We start from the raw sequence: 20,126 nt of genomic DNA on the forward strand, positions 1-20,126 counted from the left end.
GTGATTTTCTAGACCGATATGGCTAGACTAGACCATAATAATCAGGGAACTTTGCTGCCGTACCATGAGTGCAGCGGCACAATGATATTCAGCAAAATAGTTGAATATAGTTGAAAAATCGCAGCAAAGTTCCTGATTATTACGCAGGAACGAGAGCATAGTTCCTAGCCATATCGATCTAGAAAATCACAACTTTTAATTTTCCGTCATTCTTAGTACACAATGTAACTATACACATCACAACCAAGCGGCAACCTCTCTCTTGAGGCTTGCAATTCCTCGACTGGCCGCTAGGTTTGCCACACAGGCTCCAGAAGGGAGCAGAATCTCATTGAGCCCCATGTTAAAATTCCCAACTTTACAGCAGAAAAAAACATGTTTACAGCCTGGTACAAATTGTGGGTTTGGTCTATATGGTTAATTTTGCCCTTCACAACTGTAAGGGGGGGTGAATTTCTTTGTAACTCATTCGTTTACATTATATAAAGCCTTAAAGTTCTGCATAATTAAGGGTGTGGTTACTTTGAGTGACAGCTGGATAGCCATTTATTACGTCCATATTTTTTACAGTCTATGATCACAACATGTAAATAGGAAAATACTGGCATTATTTTGTCGCTTATTGAGCAGTAGGCTAGATGGAGCCGTTTACCTCCACTCTTTGTGCTAAGCTAGGCTAGCAGTGGGTGTTCCTTTCAGCGAAACTGTTGTCCACAGATCATAATAAGAAATGTTTCTTGATACTAAATCAACATTAGAATAATGTGACGCTGAAGACTGGCATAATGTTACTGAAAATTCACAAGAATAAGATGCATTTTCAAATATTACAATAGAAAACAGTTATGTTAAATTGTAATAATATTTCACAATACTATTTTTTTATTGTATTTTTGATCAAATAAATGCAGCCTTGGTGAGCATAAGAGACTTTCAAAATATGAACAAATCAAACAGATCCCAAACGTCAAATCTTTTTTATGTTTTATTCCACCACAGGTAGATCCGTCCGGCAGTGGGCGTGTAGAAGCTAGTGATGCAGCCTTGTTTTTAAAGAGATCTGGCCTTGCAGACCTGGTCCTTGGCAAGGTAACATCAATTAGCATGCTTCCAATATAGCAGTGTGGGAAATGCAAATCAGCGAATGAATTGATTGAGTGCTGGAAACATCAAGATGATTTAAGTAGAAAAGGATAGGCGGTGTAATGTACTTACCGTCTTTATATTGCTGCATTGATTTCCTGCAATTTGTTGTGTTACTACATTTTGCATTACATAAATTCACAATAACGTTTTTATAAATACTTTCTTCCTGAAACTAATTGAACATTTACAACTTTCTCTTTAATAGAACAGAATATGCACATACAATATTGTGCCCTTCAGTGTTTTACACAAAGCACTGAATGATTACTGATTCAACTTTTGCAAATTTGTTCCACAGATATGGGACTTAGCAGACTCGGAACGCAAAGGCTCCCTAAACAAGCAGGTATTTTGAAACATAATGGTTCATTATTATAAATATAGCTTAAGCAATACATTCTCAACTATATTCGTCTGTTTGTCGCTTCTCAGCAATTTTTTGTAGCCCTCCGTTTGGTGGCGTGTGCTCAGAATGGACTTGAAGTGTCTCTTAAGAGCCTAAATACTGCTGTTCCTCCCCCAAAGTTTGTAAGTCAGATCTTAACTTCCTCTTTCTCTTCACCAGACCAGGGAAATGACATCACATGTCCTTCATGTGCCAGGGGAGAACTGGGAATATAATTACAAATGACTTAAAAGCTGCTGAGTTGGGGATTTTATTTGCTTACGTGGTAAAAACGGCTTTGTCTCTCGTGAGTTAATGACTGTTCTTCTGTTTCCCGTCTAGCATGACACTAGCAGTCCTCTTCAGTTTGGCCCTGTGCCCACAGACTGCCCATGGATGGTCAAGGTCAGATATTGCCAAGGGATTTTTGGTTGTTTAGAAATAAGTTGTTCGATAAATGTTGTAGTTAGAACTTGTCATAAATAAGTTTAACCTTTCAGTTTAATGCTTCGATTGCTTAATTGCTCATTTATGAATGTGTTCGTGTACGTCAAATAGGCAGAGGAGAAGCTGAAATTTGATGCCATCTTCGACAGCCTCTCTCCAGTGGGTGGCATGCTCACGGGCGATAAGGTCAAACCAGTGCTCCTCAATTCTAAACTCCCTGTGGATGTTCTTGGCAGGGTAAGACAAGCGCGGTGACAAGCAGGTTTTAAAATGATAGTGGAATGCGGGTTTTGAAGATACAACTTTTACTTCATCTTTTATATAAAGGTGCATTTTTAGGCCTTACCACCAGGCTGCACACTTCAGTCATAGCTTGAAAGTATTTGTCTTTTAAAAGGTGAAAACCAGACAAAAACCTAAGGTTTAGCTAAATGGTAACACTGTGGTACATTTATTAACATCAGTGAACTACTTTAGATAACATGAACTAAGAACGAACAATACTTCTACAGCATTTATTAATCAGCATTAATAAAGTTAATGTTAATGTCAATATTTTACTAATACATTATTAAAATCAAAAGTTGTATTTGTTTACATCATTTAATGTACCGTGAACAAACAATAAACAGTTATATTTTTATTAACTAGCGATGCATTTGTTACAGTATTTATTCATCGCTCATTAACTAATGTTAACAAATGAGACTTTATTCTAAAGTGTTACCAGCTAAATTGTCTATCAGACTTCAGAATGTATTAAAATGAAATTACAATTAAATAACTTTGTAATTTGATTCTGTCACATTAGTAATAATGATTTAATAGCCAAAAATTATCTGACCTCTCTAAATGTTACAGGTTTGGGAGCTCAGTGACATTGACAGAGATGGCATGCTGGACAAAGATGAGTTTGCTGTGGTGAGTTTTGTGACATCTAAAGCACTGTTATTTTACTATTATTTATATACTATCATATTTATTGATAAATCAAATTTTCTTATATTTTGAGTATTTTCTTTTTCTTTTTTTGTGCTTATGCCCTTTTTATTTTTTTAAATATTTCTATTTAGCTGGATATATTAATATTTTTTGTTTATGTTATACAAGTTATTATATATATATATATATATATATATAATTCATATTATAATATATTTCATATTATATAACAATTAATGTTATAATTAATTTACTGTTAATATTTATATTGTTTATATTAAACAAATTTACATTTCAGCTTTTGTAAAAATTCCTATGAATTATTTTTTTATATTGAACAATGATAACAACTGGTTACAAGCCAATCTAAGCAAGTCTAGACTGCAGCTAAACCTGTTGTGGCAGCCCCCATGACCGCTTTTTATCAGTTATATCTATCACAAACTTGAGTCGAAATGTTTTTCAACCCATAAATAGCTTCTTAGTATCTTTACATTATTACACTTCATGCCTACTTTTTAAGGGTGGCACAAGTTGACATTAGCAAATTGTTTCCTGTTTGTGAAAAGTTGCCTTTTACACTACTCTGATTGTATACTTGAAGATTAGTCTTGAATCTCAAGAAGTTAGTCCAGTGTTAATAGGTCACATATTTTGTGTGTGTTTGTATGTTTTAGGCCATGTATTTGGTATACAGAGCCCTGGAGTCCGAACCAGTTCCCATGTCTCTCCCAGCTGCTCTGATTCCACCATCAAAACGAAAAAACATAGCCACGCCTCCTGTGATGCCCCTCCTACCATCTCCAGCACAGCATAAAGAGAGAGGCTCTGCCCACTCTGGATCTAAAACACTGCCAGCAAAACCTACACCACCACAGGTCACATTCATTTCAAATCAGTTTTAAAAGCTTATTGATAATTGTGTTGCTATGAATTACATCAATGTATAAAAGTGTGTGCGTGTGTGTGCAGTGGGTGGTATCTCCAGCAGATAAAGCCAAATACGATGACTTATTCATCAAGACAGATAGTGACATGGATGGCTTGGTATCTGGTGCTGAGGTTCGAGATATATTTCTGAAGACGGGTTTGCCATCTGCTACTTTAGCCCGCATTTGGTGAGATGCCACTTGTTGGATATAAATTTCCATTATTAGTTGGAAAGTCTAGTGCAAAACTAGTTAGACCTAATCCATACTTTTAAACACTAAAACTGCATGGATTTGTATTGTAATGTTAATTTGGCTTGCCTTTTTTGTGCATTCTTCTATAGGGAGCTTTGCGATATAGGTGACGTTGGAAAGCTGACCCGGGATCAGTTTGCATTAGCTCTATATCTAATCAATCAGAAGCTCTCAAAGGGAGTAGACCCACCACAGACACTCTCCCCGGAAATGATCCCTCCTTGTGATAGACTGGCACGACAGGTACAATGCTCATTAAATTGTTTTTGTTGTTGTTTTGAATGTGAAAAAAATAGATAATGTTGGGATTTTGTTACTGAGCAACCCTTGAATCCTTTTTTCTATCTTTCTGCTTTGTGTTGTGAGGTAGTTTCTCTCATACACTACAGTTCATAAGTTTGGGGTCTGTAAGATATTTCAAAAAAAAGAAATTGTAAAGAGTTACTTTAGCCTTTTTTATACTAATGCCTGGCTCTGACCGCAAGCCTCCGATGACTGCACTCGCTCTTTCCCAAAAGAAAGAGGTGTTGTTCTGTTCTTTGACACAACAGGGGGCGACTATGAGTAATGGTTCTTTAAACCATCAAGAAGCAGCAGTGAGTGACTTTGTTTTTATTACACTTCACAAAACCTATGCAACAAAAGAACCAAATACAAATTTTCTAAAACCCAGTAAACATTAAGATTATTACTTGTGATATAAGAACATTTAAATCATAATTTAAAAGGCTTATTTCTGCTATTGCAGGCTCATTTTGTAAATATAAGCAATTAATTTAGACAAGTGCAAACTGGGTGCCGGTGCAGACGTTCATGCTCGGCCAGAATCGCCTCGAAGTTGTGCATCTTTGGAAGCGGAGCCATGAACAGTTACAAAAAAATCCAGTGCACACCGCTACACACAAAATGGGGTCTCGCACACAACTTCTCACACCGCAATGGCAGCATTTTTGTCAAGCGCTCCTTCACACTCGTCCAGACATGGCGGGTATAAAGCATGCTTTATGTAAGACTGCATTTATTTAATCAAATATACAGTAAAAACTGTAATATTATGAAATATTTAATAACAGCATCATTAATCCAGTCTACAGCGTCACGACACTTCAGCAATCATTCTACTATGCTGTTTTGTTGCTCAATAAGCATTTCTTGTTATTATCAGTGTTACAAACAGTTGTGCTGCTAATATTTTTGTGGAAATTGTTACTGAATTTGTTTCATAATTCTTATATGAGTAGAAAGTTGAAAGCACTGCATTTAATTTGAAATGGAAATCTTTTTCACATTACTGTCACTTTTTAATACATCCTCACTTGGTAAAAGTATTTTCTTATATACATAGTGCATATTGTTTTTGTATTTTATTATATTTTATTTCATTTTTTAATATACATTGTGTATGACAGAATTCTGCCCTCATAGATGTAATATATTATAGTGTGTGTGTGGTGGTGGTGGTGGTGGTGGGGGGTGGTATGTAGGATTGAAACTAAAATCCCCATTTCTCTCTTTTCTATGCTTCCTCCCTCCCTGCTGCTGAACAGAACAATGCTCTCTCAGTACAGGCTGCGGATTTCTCCGCAATTAAAGAGTTGGACTCGCTCACTAATGAAATCGTGGATCTACAGAGGTGAGTTACTAATCTTGTTTCTCTCTCCTCATCTTCACAAGAGAGCTGGTATTGAACTAAAACAAAAAAAGTAAATATCTGGCTTTAACTTAATATATGTCTTGTGGACCCATGGGCTATGGATATCTGTACATAAAGGAAGTCATTAGGGGTAACCACTGCATTTTCTGTCTTTTCAAGACTTCAACATTTTTAGCATAGGATACTCTTCATTTCTCTTTTTTTTTGTACTATCAGGCCATCTGTTTCAATATAGTGTGTGTTTATAGTTTCCACACAATGCCCTCATACAGGTGCACAGGAGCTTATGAAACCACAAAAACAGAAGTGTTGGTCTGACAATAATCTCAGTGTCATTCTGGCCAAATCTGTCCTCAGGTCATGATAGATGCAATTGAACTGATGAATGGTTTCTTTAATGAGTATCTCATTACTTAATGTTCCTCGCTCTGTCATCGTAATGTGCAAGGTCATACCAAGCTGAATTAGTTGTCTGAATCATAGACAGTGTTAAGACAAAATCACTTATGTTAAAGTCTGTGTGAACCGGAATTTGCGACCAACTTTACTTCAGTATTGACATATTTTCTGTGTGAAACAATATTGTATGAGAGAAATTGAGGGTGTGGCTTGTTTTTTCCCCATGGGAGTTGATTAGATCTAGAAAAGTATGTTTCAAACAGCTCTCTGTCAAAGCTAGCAGCAGACTGACAGTTGGAGATCCTGTTCCACAGTTAAACTGATGTCATCAGAAGGAAGGCCATTCCAGAGGGGAAGTAGTATGTTTTCAGATTTTTATTTAAGATCAGGAAGACAAAAGATTCTGAAGAATTGTTTACCACAAGACTAGTGACAAATTACCTTTAAAGGGTAAGTTCACCCAAAATTGAAAATTATGTCATTGATTACTTTCTCTAATCTCATTCGACACCCGTAAGACCTCCGTTCATCTTCGGAACACAAATTAAGATTTTTTCTTGAAATCCGATGGCTCAGACAGGTCTTCATTGACCCCAAAGTCATTTCTTCTCTTAAGACCCATAAAAGGCACTAAAGACGTTGTTACAAAGCCCATCTCACTACAGTGGCTCTACAATAATTGTATGAAGCGACGAGAATAGTTTTTGTGCGCAAAAAAACTAAATAACAACTTTTATAGTGATGGGCCGTTTTCAAAACAAAGTTTTGAACAGTTATGAATCAGCGTATTGATTCATGATTCGGATCGCGTGTCAAACTGCTGAAATCACGTGACATTGGCGATCCAAATCCTGAAACGATACACTGATTCATAACCGTTCGAATCATGGTTTGAAATTGGCCCATTAAAAAAATAAATGGCCTCAAAATAACTGGGAAAATATAGTTAACGTGTATAATTTAAATCAGCAGACGCTCTGACAGATAAGTGTTTTTTTAACTTATATTATTAACATTTTTTAATAAATGTTTTTTTTAATCCAAATAGAAAAACGTAGAAAATACAGAGATATATACCGTATTGCCATTTAACAAAAAAAACCTAGATACATCGATATGATTTTTTTTTAGCTACGGCAGCGAACAGATTTTCTAAATGAATTTATAGTGATAACAGGAAAATAATCAATGATGTAAACAGAATTCTGCTGTAAAGCAGTTTAAAAAAAGACATTAGTGTAATAGTTCAGCTGATGTCAGTTCAGTGTTGATTCGGTTCAGTTCAATATTGCTCAGTATTGAAGTCCCCAACTAAGCAAGCCAAATGTGAAAGTGGGAAGTAAAGTTTGGGGACCAGATCACCTCTGCACTGTATCCGGTTGACCACGGTAGCCTTGTGATAAAAGTGAGACAGACAGGCTAATATTAGCATAAATGCCATTCCTCTTAGAATGTGACAAGTACATTGGATGTTGTGGGAAGTGTTCCCTGTTCCGGTTGACCTCATTAACTATCATTCAATTTGAATTGCAGATATGTGATGGTGTGTTATGTCTATGCTAGGTTCAAAAGATGTTTTTTTATCCAGATTTAAACTTACTAAGTGTGTCTGCATCCCAAACTATGATAGTTTGAATGCTAAATAAGAAAAGAATCTATCACCCGCAGTCGATTTTAATATTCTAGGTATATAATATTCTATTATCAATATCAATTTTGAGACCAAGTGAAAGACTAGGAGCTAGACCTTTGATGGCATAGTATTTTTTTTAAATTCTCTTTTTGGGGTTCTCAGAGTCCTATGGGTTTGGAACAACATATAGGTGAATAAATCATAACCGATGAGGAAAGTAAAGGTAGTGATTCGGAATTCAACACGTGTGGGTGCTGTATATGAGTGCTTAAATCACTTTCTGTAAGCAATGAGTCTCCAGAGGAGGTAACACCTTGTGATGGCAGTCACTAGCACACAGAGGAGAGGTGGAGCTCTCATTTACACAAACAGAAAGAGTAAAATGCCCCCACCCCTGGTTTTCTCTCCATCTTTGGTTTACAGAGTTTGAGCAAAAGCAGATACCGTCACCTGTCAGCTCACAGCACACTCACTCTCAGTGTGAGATAGACGCTCAACAGCAGTTCTAGCATTTCTCACTTCCCTTGAGTGCAAGAGAAAGAGTAAGTGAGAAGTAATGAGTCTGATTGAAATAGAGTGTGCAGAAGAAGATGAGCAGAGAGGATAGAAAACACAAAGGTTCTATACGATGGGCTGTTGTTTGTCACTAAAATGATGCGTGCGGTTCGGGATTGCCTTAAGTCTCCACGGCAACGGGAGACCTCAGGTGACAGGTAAGATCAGGCCACACCCTCATTCTAAAAAAGAAAAGCAATTATAGACTGTTTGGTTTACTCATGCTCTGTTGTGTTTGGCTGATCCGGGTTGCTCAAGATCCAGTTTCTAGGTGGATTAAAGTCTGTTGGCAAGACTTTTATTTCAAACCCTCATTTTGTCCTGTATTATTTATAAATCCCCTTTTAGTCTTTTTATTTTCTTGTTTTCTCCTCCTCTCTTTTCTCCTGAGAGTCTCTGACTCACAGTTTGTGTGTTCGACTTTGGTCATACCCATGTGTGTTTCTCTGTTGTTGCTGGGAAGACTGCAGCATAAATTCACTGTGTCAGAATCTGGGCGGAAACGTTGAGTCAGAGCTTATTACAGTTCAGCCTTATCCAGTAAAGATGGCCTGATAAATCTTTTTGGGAAAGATTTGTGTTGTTATTATTAAACTGTTTCATGAAACATTTTTGTTTCTTTTCCTTTTCTAGTCTTTCTGTTTTCTTTACTCTTGCTACATCACAAGCCTTGTCATCTAAGAGATATTATACATACAGAAACATTCCAGCATCATCATAAACCTATTTTTAAATTATTAGTTTTAGAAAATCTAAGTGTTGACATCATAGCCTTTTAAGATGATTGTAGTTGATATGTTTACAAATGGATTTACAATGCAAATGCATTTAACAAAGCATCGTATTTCTCAGGCATTGATGCTATGCCGTAGTGGTTAAAATCTGGGCTGGTAACCAAATGGTGGATGGTTTTCAACCTTAAAAGATGAGTACTATGACAAATAAGCATTATCTATGTTTACATGCACTGAAATGCTCGGATAATAATCGGATTGATGGATCTTCATGTAACTGAGCTCAGTTTGACTGGTGTAGACCTGAAATGATTAGATCAACAGACAACAGGAAAAAATTAATTATGTGAACGCTTGAATCTCTTTTCTCTATCGGATTCAAAAATACTATGCGCACATGCGCAGTGCCATTATGCGTGTGATTACATACATTTTTACATTTTAAGATGAGAAGTACATAAACACATTTTTATGAACTGATCTTCACTGTTCGGTGAAGGTGACTAATTATTATCTAAAAAGATCTTCTGGCATTTTGTCAGCTTTCTATTTTTTTCTTTCTTTTATGTCATCAATGAAAAAACTGCAGTTCTGGTTACAGAAGTTCCTGTGACATTATTGCTTTGGCTTACAATGTTTATGGTTGACATTAAACAGAACTTTCCAAATTTGAATTTGGATTGGATTAATTCAAATTGAGAAAAATGAGTGCATGTGCAAGCAAACATGCCTATTGTACACTTAATCCAATGTTAACCCTCCATGTAATGAGTACTCTTGTAACAATTAGTGGTGTTGCTTACTCTTGCTTATAGTTAGTATTAGGGGTTTGTTTTCGTCGAAAAGAGGCGTGCTATTACTTAACTAAACCATCAGACTTATTTGCATGATGAAAATATCCTATTAACCCATGGCAAAATCCCATTTACTCTTTTGACTTGAGCCAACAAGCAATCATTAGGCTCATTGTACCAGCAGCAAACACATATTTGACACACGTCATGGTTCCAAAATATCAACAATATTCTCTAACAGCAGTTTCTAAGGTGTATATATACATTACAAATATATCCTCAAAGCAACTTGAAAATAAATGTTGTGGTTCATGGTTTCTCCAAAACAATATTAAGCCGCAAGACCTATTTTCAGTAATAAGAAATTATCATTCACACCATGTCGTAATTACCATAATTATGAGAAGACCAAGTTCATTGTCTTGTAGGCATATAACTTGTATGCTGGGAATTTTCTGAGTGCTCCTTCTTGTACCACATTGCCACTGTACCACCTGACTGTTGTAGATTCATTTAGTGTTGACATAGAAATGCATAATTCCTCAGAGTAAAACGTCACGTGCAGTCATCTCAAAATTACAATAATTGAACCATGGCATGAATGCAGCATCATTTCTGCTGTAAATTCAGTTTTCTCATCACTGGAATAAATAACATTTTAAAATAAGTAACACTTTATTTTAAGGTGATATAGTTACATTTACTTACTATAGTAATAACAGTAAATTATGCATAATTACAAGTAACTAAACCTAAACGTAACTCTATAGTAAATATATGTAGTTAATTAATTTTACACAGCAGTACTTATTTGAGTAATTACAATGTTACTACCTCACCTTAAAATAGTGTAACGTACACTGGTATTTTACATTGTCCTTGTTACATATGTTACATTTATTTCCTATAGTAATAACAGTAAATTATTAACCCTCAACCAAATCCTAATCCTACACCTACCCTATAGTAAATACATGTTGTTAATTAAAATGACTCGGTACTTAAATGTATAATTACACTGTAACAATTATTGTTGAAAATGTATTGAAATCAGTTATTATAAATTGAGAATATTTCTTAATATGAATGAATAAGAGACTTTTCAAAAACATTACAAAATCTCACCAACCCCAATATGATTGTCTGATGTCTGAACATTTTTTACACCTCAAAATGGCCAGACATCAGGCAATTATTATATTGGTCTAATACTAGCGAGCATCACTTGCATTTCCAGGAACTGCAGTTGTTACAGAAATGTTTGCTAAATTGAACCTGCATGGCCTAAAGGTGAAGATAAAGACCCCTCTAATGTATTCAAACCCTGCATCCACCCATCTACCTCCCTCCTTGCTTCCCTCCTCCCACTCTTCCTGACGTTCAGAAAACCATCTGCTCATGTGCAGCTCTGACACACTGACTCATGTACAGCCTCTCTTTTCTCACACATACAAGCTCAGGCAGCAGATGCAGAGATGGTGCTGGAGGGAGATGCTGTCCATGCTGTTCCAGGCGGCTGGCTGTCTGTACCCGCCGTCGCCACTGTGATTAAATACTCATGTCTGTGCTGGTCTTTCAGGGAGAAGAGCACGGTGGAACAGGACATTAAAGAGAGGGAGGAAACAATACGACAGAGGAACAGCGAAGTCCAGGTACTAGTCATTTTAAAATGAAATGGAAATAAATGTGTTGTTTTTATTTGACTGGTGATGCTGATCTGACAGCGCTATATATATATAACTTGTATAACATAAACAAAAATTATTAATATATCCAGCTAAATAGAAATATTTAATAATAATATATTTATAATATATAATATATAATTTCTGCTGTAAATTCAGTTTACTCATCACTGGAATAAATTACATTTTAAAATAGGTAACACTTTATTTTAAGGTGATATAGTTACATATTCTTACTGTAGTAATAACAGTAAATGTTATATATATATATATATATATATATATATATATAATATATCTTCTAATATATTTTCACCTATGTATACATAGACAGACAGAATATAGTTTAATAATCCAAGTTAATTTTTTTTTAAATAATTTTTTATCAATTTTTTAAAATAGTTTTGATATTAGTTGTTAGCTCTTAAAGTTATTTCTATATTGACTATTTTGTACATAATGTCAAGATTTTATTGACCACTTATTGAATCAATAAAGGGCCATATAAAGGATACCAGGAGCCTGCTGTTTTTCAAAAGCTCCATGTCTGTCTGTTTTATCCTCTCTGCTCGTCGTGGAACGGCTCTCTCCTCGCTGTCTTTCAGCGAGGCTGAAAGAAGTTCAAGGTCTATATATCTGCACTGGCTTCCTGACTCATAAATTTGGTGTTTTTTCCATCGAGATCTACTGCCTCCCTCTCCCTCTCTCGCTCTCACCCACGGCATAATTACATTTCCTGTGTATGTAACTGAAAATATGCCATGTTGTGGACTAGAAGATGCTGTAGGCTGCTGAATTTGAATGCCAGGTAAAGATTCAGATGTGTACAGGTTAGTATTTTAATGTGTGGTCATTCATTAAGTGAATGCATTGACAGATGGATGCCTAATGAGCTGGAAAAACAATTCAGTGTGTGCAAGCATACAGGAAGAGTAGATAGCCAGATATGTGTGTGCATATGGATACTAGATGGCATATTGATATCACAGCTGGCCCCGATCTCTAGGGTTCTCCTTTCCTGTCATCACGCAAGGCCACTTATTCTGCTGTTTACATTTGCTTTTTGGATCTAAAAATGTGCCTGTGACACCTGTGATCTCTTACCTGTATAAATTACAGTTAAATTGGATTTCGCTCTTATATTACAACAGAGGGCAGTTCAATTGATGTCTATTTTGCAAAAGAACGCCCATATATATACGGCTCTCTGTGTCATCCTCTCAGAGAAAAGAAGTACAGATTAACAACCTTAGCCCTATGCAAAAGTGCAACATTAAAATAATTAAAAATCAATATTGTAAGCAATCAGAGGCAAGGGCCTCTTGCAAATTATGAATGTAATCAATATTTGTTTAGGGTCTTAATAGATTAGCCTTGGAACACACGGCGCTGGTAGGCAGCTCCAGGCGCTGAATAATTAAATAAGAATGAGAGTTTTAGTTTGTGTCTGCTGTGTTTAAACCCTGGGATGATGAATAGATTCTATTTCGGGGACTGTCAGCTCCCAGCGCATCCTCTGATTGGACGAGGAGACATTTGTGCATTAGACTTGTGAAGGTTTCCATCTTTACCCTGAGCAATTACTCGGTTCTGCTGCTGTAGACCTGTTATTTTTAGGACACACTCATTCACAGTCACCCAGTGTTCTCATAGCACCTCAAGGTGAATGACTGTGGAAATGACATTGTTGTCTTTTATCATCTTTTTATTTCCTTTCATATCTGAATCTTTTCTCATACTTGACATCTTTATGTGCCTTGCACCTTTCTCCTCTGGATTTAACCTTTGCTTTTGTACAGTCAGATATACGGTATTTCCATTATAGTGTCCTAGAGTATTCATTATAGAATGCCTCAGGTTTACCTGCCAGACCATATTGTACACAAAAGAAGACTGGTTTGATGAAAATCAGCAGTTTCAGTTTAATTGGGTGACTACCCTTTTTGTATGTTAAAAAATATTTATACCCATTTACTGATTCTGTATTGTATTGTACTGATTCCTTGCACTACCATTCAAAGGTCTGGGACCACAGACTTTAAAAAAATATAGATGTCACAGATTCTGATTCTGAAGAGCAGTTTTGAAGCGCAAAGTAGGGTCGAGCTGGCCGTTGCCATCTTGGCAGCGCATCACTCCCAAATAACAGAAAATGGGCAAATAGGCAGGACGTGGCTGGAGCTGAGGTAACATGATGACTAACAGACAGCAGACAAAAGACTATCCACCTGTCACTCAAATCGGCCTCGCCCTTAATTATGCAGAACTTTAAGGCTTTATATAATGTAAATGAACGAGTTTTAAAAAATAAAAAAGTTCACCCCCTCACAGTTGTCATTTAGGGCAAAATTAGCTATATAGACCAAAATCACAATTTGTAACATTCTCTAAACATGTTTTTTCTGCTGTAAAGTTGTGCATTTTAACATGGGGCTCAATGAGAGTCTCTAGCGGCCAGTCGATGAATTGCAGTTTTTTCATCACTTCCTTATTGGCTTCAAGATAAACTGGTGGAGGTTGCTGCTTGTCTGGGACCAGTAGGAATTTTCTTTCTTTTATTCACAAGGATATATTATTTTGATCAAAATTGATAGTAAAGACATTACGCACATGGGCACAGGTGATCACTTCCAGTTTCTTTGTTATTTACTTTGGTGGGTTGTTTGAGCTAGTGTTGGAAAGGACGAGTAGAGGGAGCCAGATTTCCTTATTGCATCGGTTTAATCGTGTCTTCATATGCCTTGTTAAAATAAAATCGAAATCAAGCTAAGATCGTCAGTCTTCCTTTTTGTTAAAAATGACAGTGCTAACAAATCACAAGCCATCCCACTACATAGCTTCTGGGGCTAGTGGATGCTGTTAATATGCATTTTAAAGTAGTTATATTTAAAAGTAATAAATAAATGCAGCCTTAGTGAGCATAAGAGACTTGGCAACCAGTGGTGTGTTTGTATCAAATTAAGTTTTAGATAAACAAATATAGTAATTTTGTAAAGCGTTCGTTTGTTCTTGTCCCAAACTGGTCTATTGTTGCGGTATAAACCATTTCAGATAAACCCACCCCTAAACAGCAGGGGAAAAAAAATTGGTTACTTGCTTAACATGATGTTCAGATGTTCTCTTCCTGTTAAAGTGGGCAGAATAAGCTGCAGTGTGGATCAGAAATGATGGCCCTGTTCCAGATGGCACCCTCAGGCCTCACAGTCCTCCTACGTGTCTACACTTTCCAGCATGGGCTGTTGGGTAATATTCAGCTGTGAAGTCTGCATTATTGTAAGATTGGCATAAGCCCACATGGTGGCTTGCGAAGACAAATCATAAACTGTCCAGTGCGATGTACTGTGGTTTTGTTCAGTTCACGGACTCACAAAAGTGAAGGCCATGAAACCACAAGTCTACTTTCTGTGCGCCATTTTGGACAAGGCCACAGTTGATGGTCAAAAGCCTTGCTACGTGAGGCTAACATTAAAATTTTCATCGTTTATGCTTTCTGTTCCCAACTACTTTCTTTCCCTTTCAGTTTTTACAAGGATCTGAATTTAATTGGTTCTTTGTATAATATTCTACTTCTGTGAGGAAAGTGGAACAGCTGTTGAGAAATGAAAGCTGCTGTGTTCTTGTGAGGTGTCATTCCTTTGTTTGAGGATGAGATTTTATCAGCGTGAAGCTATTGTGTTACTTTTGTGCACCAAAATTGCTCAAAATTACATTTTTGTTTACTATGGCTTTTCTGACTGGTGTGATTTTATAACTGGTATACACTATCTCTGTATCTTCTCGCACCCTAATGCTTTATCTTTAATTTAAGCTGCATGAGCTCTTTGCCCTTATGTTAGTGTTGATTGGCTGTTTATTATTAGGCTGATAAAGACAAACTGTCTCTTTTTCTCAGGACCTGCAGGAGGAGGTTCAGAAGGGGTCAGAGGAACTGAGCCGCCTGCAGGCGGAGCGACAGGAGGTGCAGGAGAAGCTTGAGAGGCTGGATGAGCAGAAACGCTCTCTAGAGGAGCAGCTCTCACTCATACAGCAACAATGCAGCCAGGAGAGCCAACTGGTACGAGATAGACACCGCAAGAGTGAAATAAAGCCTGTCTACTGTCTATCAGCCCAAAAATTATGCGACGATGCACATTCAAAAAATCAACTGAAAATATTACATCATCTGGGCTTCTTTGAATACTATTTTGAATGAGTTTTGCACACACTAATCCCAGTCTCACACGCTCTTTTGCATGATATTTTTTATATGTTTGTAATGTATATGAATGACCGGTGAAAGGAAGAGAGAGGGAGACACAGTTCAGCACAAATCACACCAAATAACTTGCAGTTCATTTAAAAGCCTCAAGTAAACTGATCTTGAATATTTTCATCTGCTCTCTGTTCTTTCTTACGCGTTTCCGTGTCCATGTCCGTCAAGATCCAGTCATTGCAGGTGGAGCACTCCGAACAGGAGCAGAGAATCGGTGACTATGAGGAGGCGTTGACCAGGGCCCGAGAAGAACTGCTCCATCTGCAGGATGAGACGCGTCAACTGGGAGAGAAAGTTCAATCTGCCCGTGCTCAGCTCTGCCCCCTAGAGGATGCTGTTAAAGAATCCCACACACAGATTTCTCAGGTTAGTTAGCTTTTTGTCTGTTTCTTTGTTTCCTTTAATTATGCATATCTGCATTAACTAGTTCTGAAATCTTTTTAGTTTAATGGATATACACATTATTCCCTGCTTTTCCCGTCTTTTGTAAGATATACCCATGTGTTGAGTTAGTGAGTTTCCATTTCTTATCAACTGCATTGATTATAGACACTGTTGACCAATAAATAGTACAAATGATTTAGTTATAATAATGATAATTAATTGTTTTATTATTATTATTAGAGAATCTCTAAAAGGAAAATGTTACGTTATGAAATATTTTTTTCTCTAATGCATGTTTGCCACAATTTTTGGTACCCTTAGATATTCTTATAAGTGAAATATCTAGAATATCTTGTTATTATTCAGCCATGACTTCCTGTTTCAATGGAGTAAATATGAGGTGATCCCTTAATCATCCATCACACTAGGTAAAACCAAAGAATATAATTCAGATGTGAAGCAAAAGATTCACAAAATAGGAAAAGTGGCTGTAGAAAATAACTAAAGCATTGAAAATCCCTATTTCCACTATCTGGGCAATAATTAAGAAGTTCTAATGAACAGGAAATGCTCATGGAAGAGGATGCATGTCTATATCGTGCGGTGGGAAGAAAGTGTGAGTGGCCAAAGACAACTCTCCAAGGAACACAGCGGGAGAATTGAAATGTAGTCTTGGGGTCAGAAAGCCTAAAAAAAAAATATACTAAACAGCATCCGTCGCATTTTCAATTGTCAGACACGACTGGAACTTCAAACGGGACTGGCTTCTGTGGTCAGATGATTTTAAAAAAAAAGAGCTTTTTGAACCCCATGTGTCAAATTATATATAGTACAGGATCTTTAATGTTGTGGACTGGAGGTCCTCAACAACTTGTTCAGATACATGGCATCATGGATTCTATCTTAATACCAACAGATAAAAAAATAAAAAGATTATTTTTAAAAATGCCCATTTTAAGAAATCTTTAAATGGGCCGTGGTTGGCCCATTTTAACAAACATTAAAATCAACACAAAAATGAGTCACTGAATCTGAAGGATCTGGAGAGATGGAGGAATGATCTCTGATCTCTTGTCAGGTGTTCTCAAAAAACATCAAGTGTTATAGGAGAAGTCAGAGCTGTTATCTTGGCAAAAGGAGGTTGCAAAAAGTATTGAGTAAAAGGGTGCTATTAATTGTTGACAATGTGTATGCGAGAAAAACATTTATTTCAGCATGAACCTCAATTTTTTTATTTCAATGGAAGGTAGGACTGGTTAGGGTTTATTTATTTTTAATGGTGCCAATAATTCTGAATTAATTTATAGTAGTATAAATATGATGATGGTAAATAATAATATTTTTTGGGATACTTGGCAAATATTTTATTTTTATGCAGTGGCTTCAAACATGGCTCATTCTATCATAATTTAGAACTGGAAATATCTGTTTTAATAAAAATTTCTGTTCAATTTCTTTGCAAATGTGATATTTAAGAAAAAAAAGAAAGAAATCGTAATCACCATCCACTGCCCACATGTTTTTCAGCTGAAGTTTTCTACTTTCTTTGGCTAAACATCTCTTTGTTTACAGTTTTGTGTTTTTATTTTGTTGTTTATTTTTACCATTTGTTTTCTCTTATTCAAACACTATATTGGCATTTACTGTAGGAGCAGGAGCGATTGGCCGAACTTAAAACGGAGGAAAGAGAAGTGACTGCTCGGCTTACCTGGAAAATCCTGGAGGAGCCAGTGCTCGTTAATGGAACAGCGCCCTCTCTTGAGCAGCCGGAGCAACTACAGTGGCCTCAACCTACTGCACTGCTGCCAGAGAAACCCAAAGAGGACAAAGTTCAGCAAGAAGAGGAGCAGTTGTTCGTGGATGAGCCGCAGGAGCTCAGAGTTGTGGAGGACCAGCTCGGTTCCGAGGCAGAGGAGCCGTCCACCAGCCCAGAGGAGCAAGAGCCTCAACCTGACTTCTATAGCTGTGACCTTTATAACAGTGGGCTCTCCACCACCAGCCCCAATGCTGGGGTCTGGCCTCAGGGGAACATGGTCAGAAACCACTTTCCTGTTTTTATTGTTATTATTTAAAAAAATGTATAATGTCATTTACAAATAGGCTTTCATGCATGTCTTTCTTTTTATGCCACTCTGGTTTCAGGAAAGCACAACACAAGCTAACCCAGAGGTAGAGAAAGAGGAAGAGAAGGATAAGGCAGATGAGCAAATTGCCACCAGCACACCAAAGGTTGAATAATTATGACATATATTATCATTTTTATATTAATGGATAATAATTATTCCTTCATATTAACATTTACATTCATTTAAAATGTTATTTAGAACTGAACATGTTTTTTTGTGATTTGTGAATATGCGTCTTTAGGATCTTTATTATAATAATTATGTTTATGCTAATGGTTTTTGATGTGTAGGCAGAGACTGTGGAGTCAGAGAAGGAAGCTGCCCAGCCAGTAACAATACCGCCCACTAACCCGCCCAGTGGTCTTGGCCTTGACTTTTTCCAGTCTGACCCTTTCACTGATGGTAATGTGCACACAAAGTAAAATCACAAACCGGGATTGTCCTAAGGCTGAATGATTTGCTTTTTTCTAATCAAAATTGTGATTGTGATTTTAAAATGCTATGCATGTATGCTGACAGGGCTGCAAAATGTAGCCAAAATGTTTTTTATCTCAAATTATTATATATCCTTATTATCAACAATAATTACAATGGTTCATGATAATGACTATTATAATTCTTACAAATAAAATATTGAACAAAATAATAAAGAAAAAGAATAGAAATATTGTTTATAAAATAAATATGAAATAATATGATTAAATAAGTATTTTAAAAAATGTAATTCATATTAAATATCAAGTATTTAAGACAAATTGTATCATATTACCTTATACATTTAAAATTACAATCCTAAATTGTAACATGCCTTATGATTGTCTTATTTTTTTATTTTAATCCATTAGTAAACATATAAAACTCCTTTTTGCAGGTGATCCTTTCATTGAAGACCCTTTCTCAAAAGTTGATGTTTCAGGTGAGTATTTTCTTACCATCCTACAGTGTTTTTGCAAAATATCTATTCACAAGTCCATTTTGACTCATAAAATGTTTTGCTGTCCAGATCCTTTCGGTGGGGACCCTTTCAAAGGCACAGACCCATTTGCGGCAGACAACTTCTTCAAGCAATCTTCAGTTGGTTTTCCATCAGAAGATCCTTTCAGGTCATCTGACCCATTCAGTGCTACCACAGGCGAAAAAGAGCCTGATCCATTCACATCCAGGACCAACAATGCAGTCACACCAGACCCTTTTGCTTCTGGTAGTGGTAAAATTCAAGACACCGATCCGTTCGGATCCAAAATGGATGCCCTGGCAGACTCTGATCCCTTCAGCTCGACTGGCACAGGACACGATCCATTTGGAGGATCAGATATTCCTGTAGTGAGTGCTGAAAAGCTAAACTCTCTTTAAAATCTCATTAACTTTCATCCTTCCCTCTAGTCATTTTGACCTGAAACTTGTTTTTTAATTTTTTATTTCAATTGAGAGTTCATAGGATTGGTCCAAGACTCTAAGACATTTAAAAATTCATAATTCTCTATCGTTTCAATACGACAGCTAAAGCTACTAGCCTAACTCATATAAATGTAAAATATTATTAAAGACAAGTAACTTTAAGGTAAAGCTATTTAATAAAGTAATCAAATGTAAAATAACACTGCATAGTCTTCACTGCATAAATTTGACATAGAAATCCTTATCCTTATCCTTATTACAATTATTCAGTCAAATAACTGTCTTTTGTTGTTTGTTTAACATTTAAAAACACAAACAGCAGCAGAAATATTAGGCTGCTGTCAATAAGACTAATGCGTGGATCCAAAATTCTGATACACATGCTTTGTCTTCTCTACTGTTTAAGTT

General features: G+C 36.4%; 1 protein-coding gene across 3 annotated transcripts in view; it reads left to right on the forward strand.

Annotated features, from left to right (window-relative positions):
- Positions 1 to 20,126, forward strand: part of eps15 (epidermal growth factor receptor pathway substrate 15) — a 35,526-nt gene that overhangs the window by 5,413 nt on the left and 9,987 nt on the right. For 2 of the 3 annotated variants that reach the window (XM_067414119.1, XM_067414117.1), the window contains exons 3-20: positions 1,000 to 1,089; positions 1,445 to 1,492; positions 1,579 to 1,674; positions 1,874 to 1,936; positions 2,090 to 2,215; positions 2,840 to 2,899; positions 3,598 to 3,798; positions 3,893 to 4,038; positions 4,194 to 4,347; positions 5,652 to 5,737; positions 11,453 to 11,525; positions 15,451 to 15,612; positions 15,979 to 16,176; positions 17,844 to 18,227; positions 18,337 to 18,423; positions 18,611 to 18,722; positions 19,192 to 19,236; positions 19,324 to 19,643. In XM_067414119.1, coding sequence (XP_067270220.1) covers positions 1,000 to 1,089; positions 1,445 to 1,492; positions 1,579 to 1,674; positions 1,874 to 1,936; positions 2,090 to 2,215; positions 2,840 to 2,899; positions 3,598 to 3,798; positions 3,893 to 4,038; positions 4,194 to 4,347; positions 5,652 to 5,737; positions 11,453 to 11,525; positions 15,451 to 15,612; positions 15,979 to 16,176; positions 17,844 to 18,227; positions 18,337 to 18,423; positions 18,611 to 18,722; positions 19,192 to 19,236; positions 19,324 to 19,643 — 2,451 coding nt within the window. The remainder of the gene's footprint in view (positions 1 to 999; positions 1,090 to 1,444; positions 1,493 to 1,578; positions 1,675 to 1,873; positions 1,937 to 2,089; positions 2,216 to 2,839; positions 2,900 to 3,597; positions 3,799 to 3,892; positions 4,039 to 4,193; positions 4,348 to 5,651; positions 5,738 to 11,452; positions 11,526 to 15,450; positions 15,613 to 15,978; positions 16,177 to 17,843; positions 18,228 to 18,336; positions 18,424 to 18,610; positions 18,723 to 19,191; positions 19,237 to 19,323; positions 19,644 to 20,126) is intronic. The other variant, XM_067414118.1, reaches the window with a different exon arrangement.

This window comes from Pseudorasbora parva, chromosome 13 (genome assembly GCF_024679245.1).
Source record: "Pseudorasbora parva isolate DD20220531a chromosome 13, ASM2467924v1, whole genome shotgun sequence".
Classification (NCBI taxonomy): Eukaryota; Metazoa; Chordata; class Actinopteri; order Cypriniformes; family Gobionidae; genus Pseudorasbora; species Pseudorasbora parva.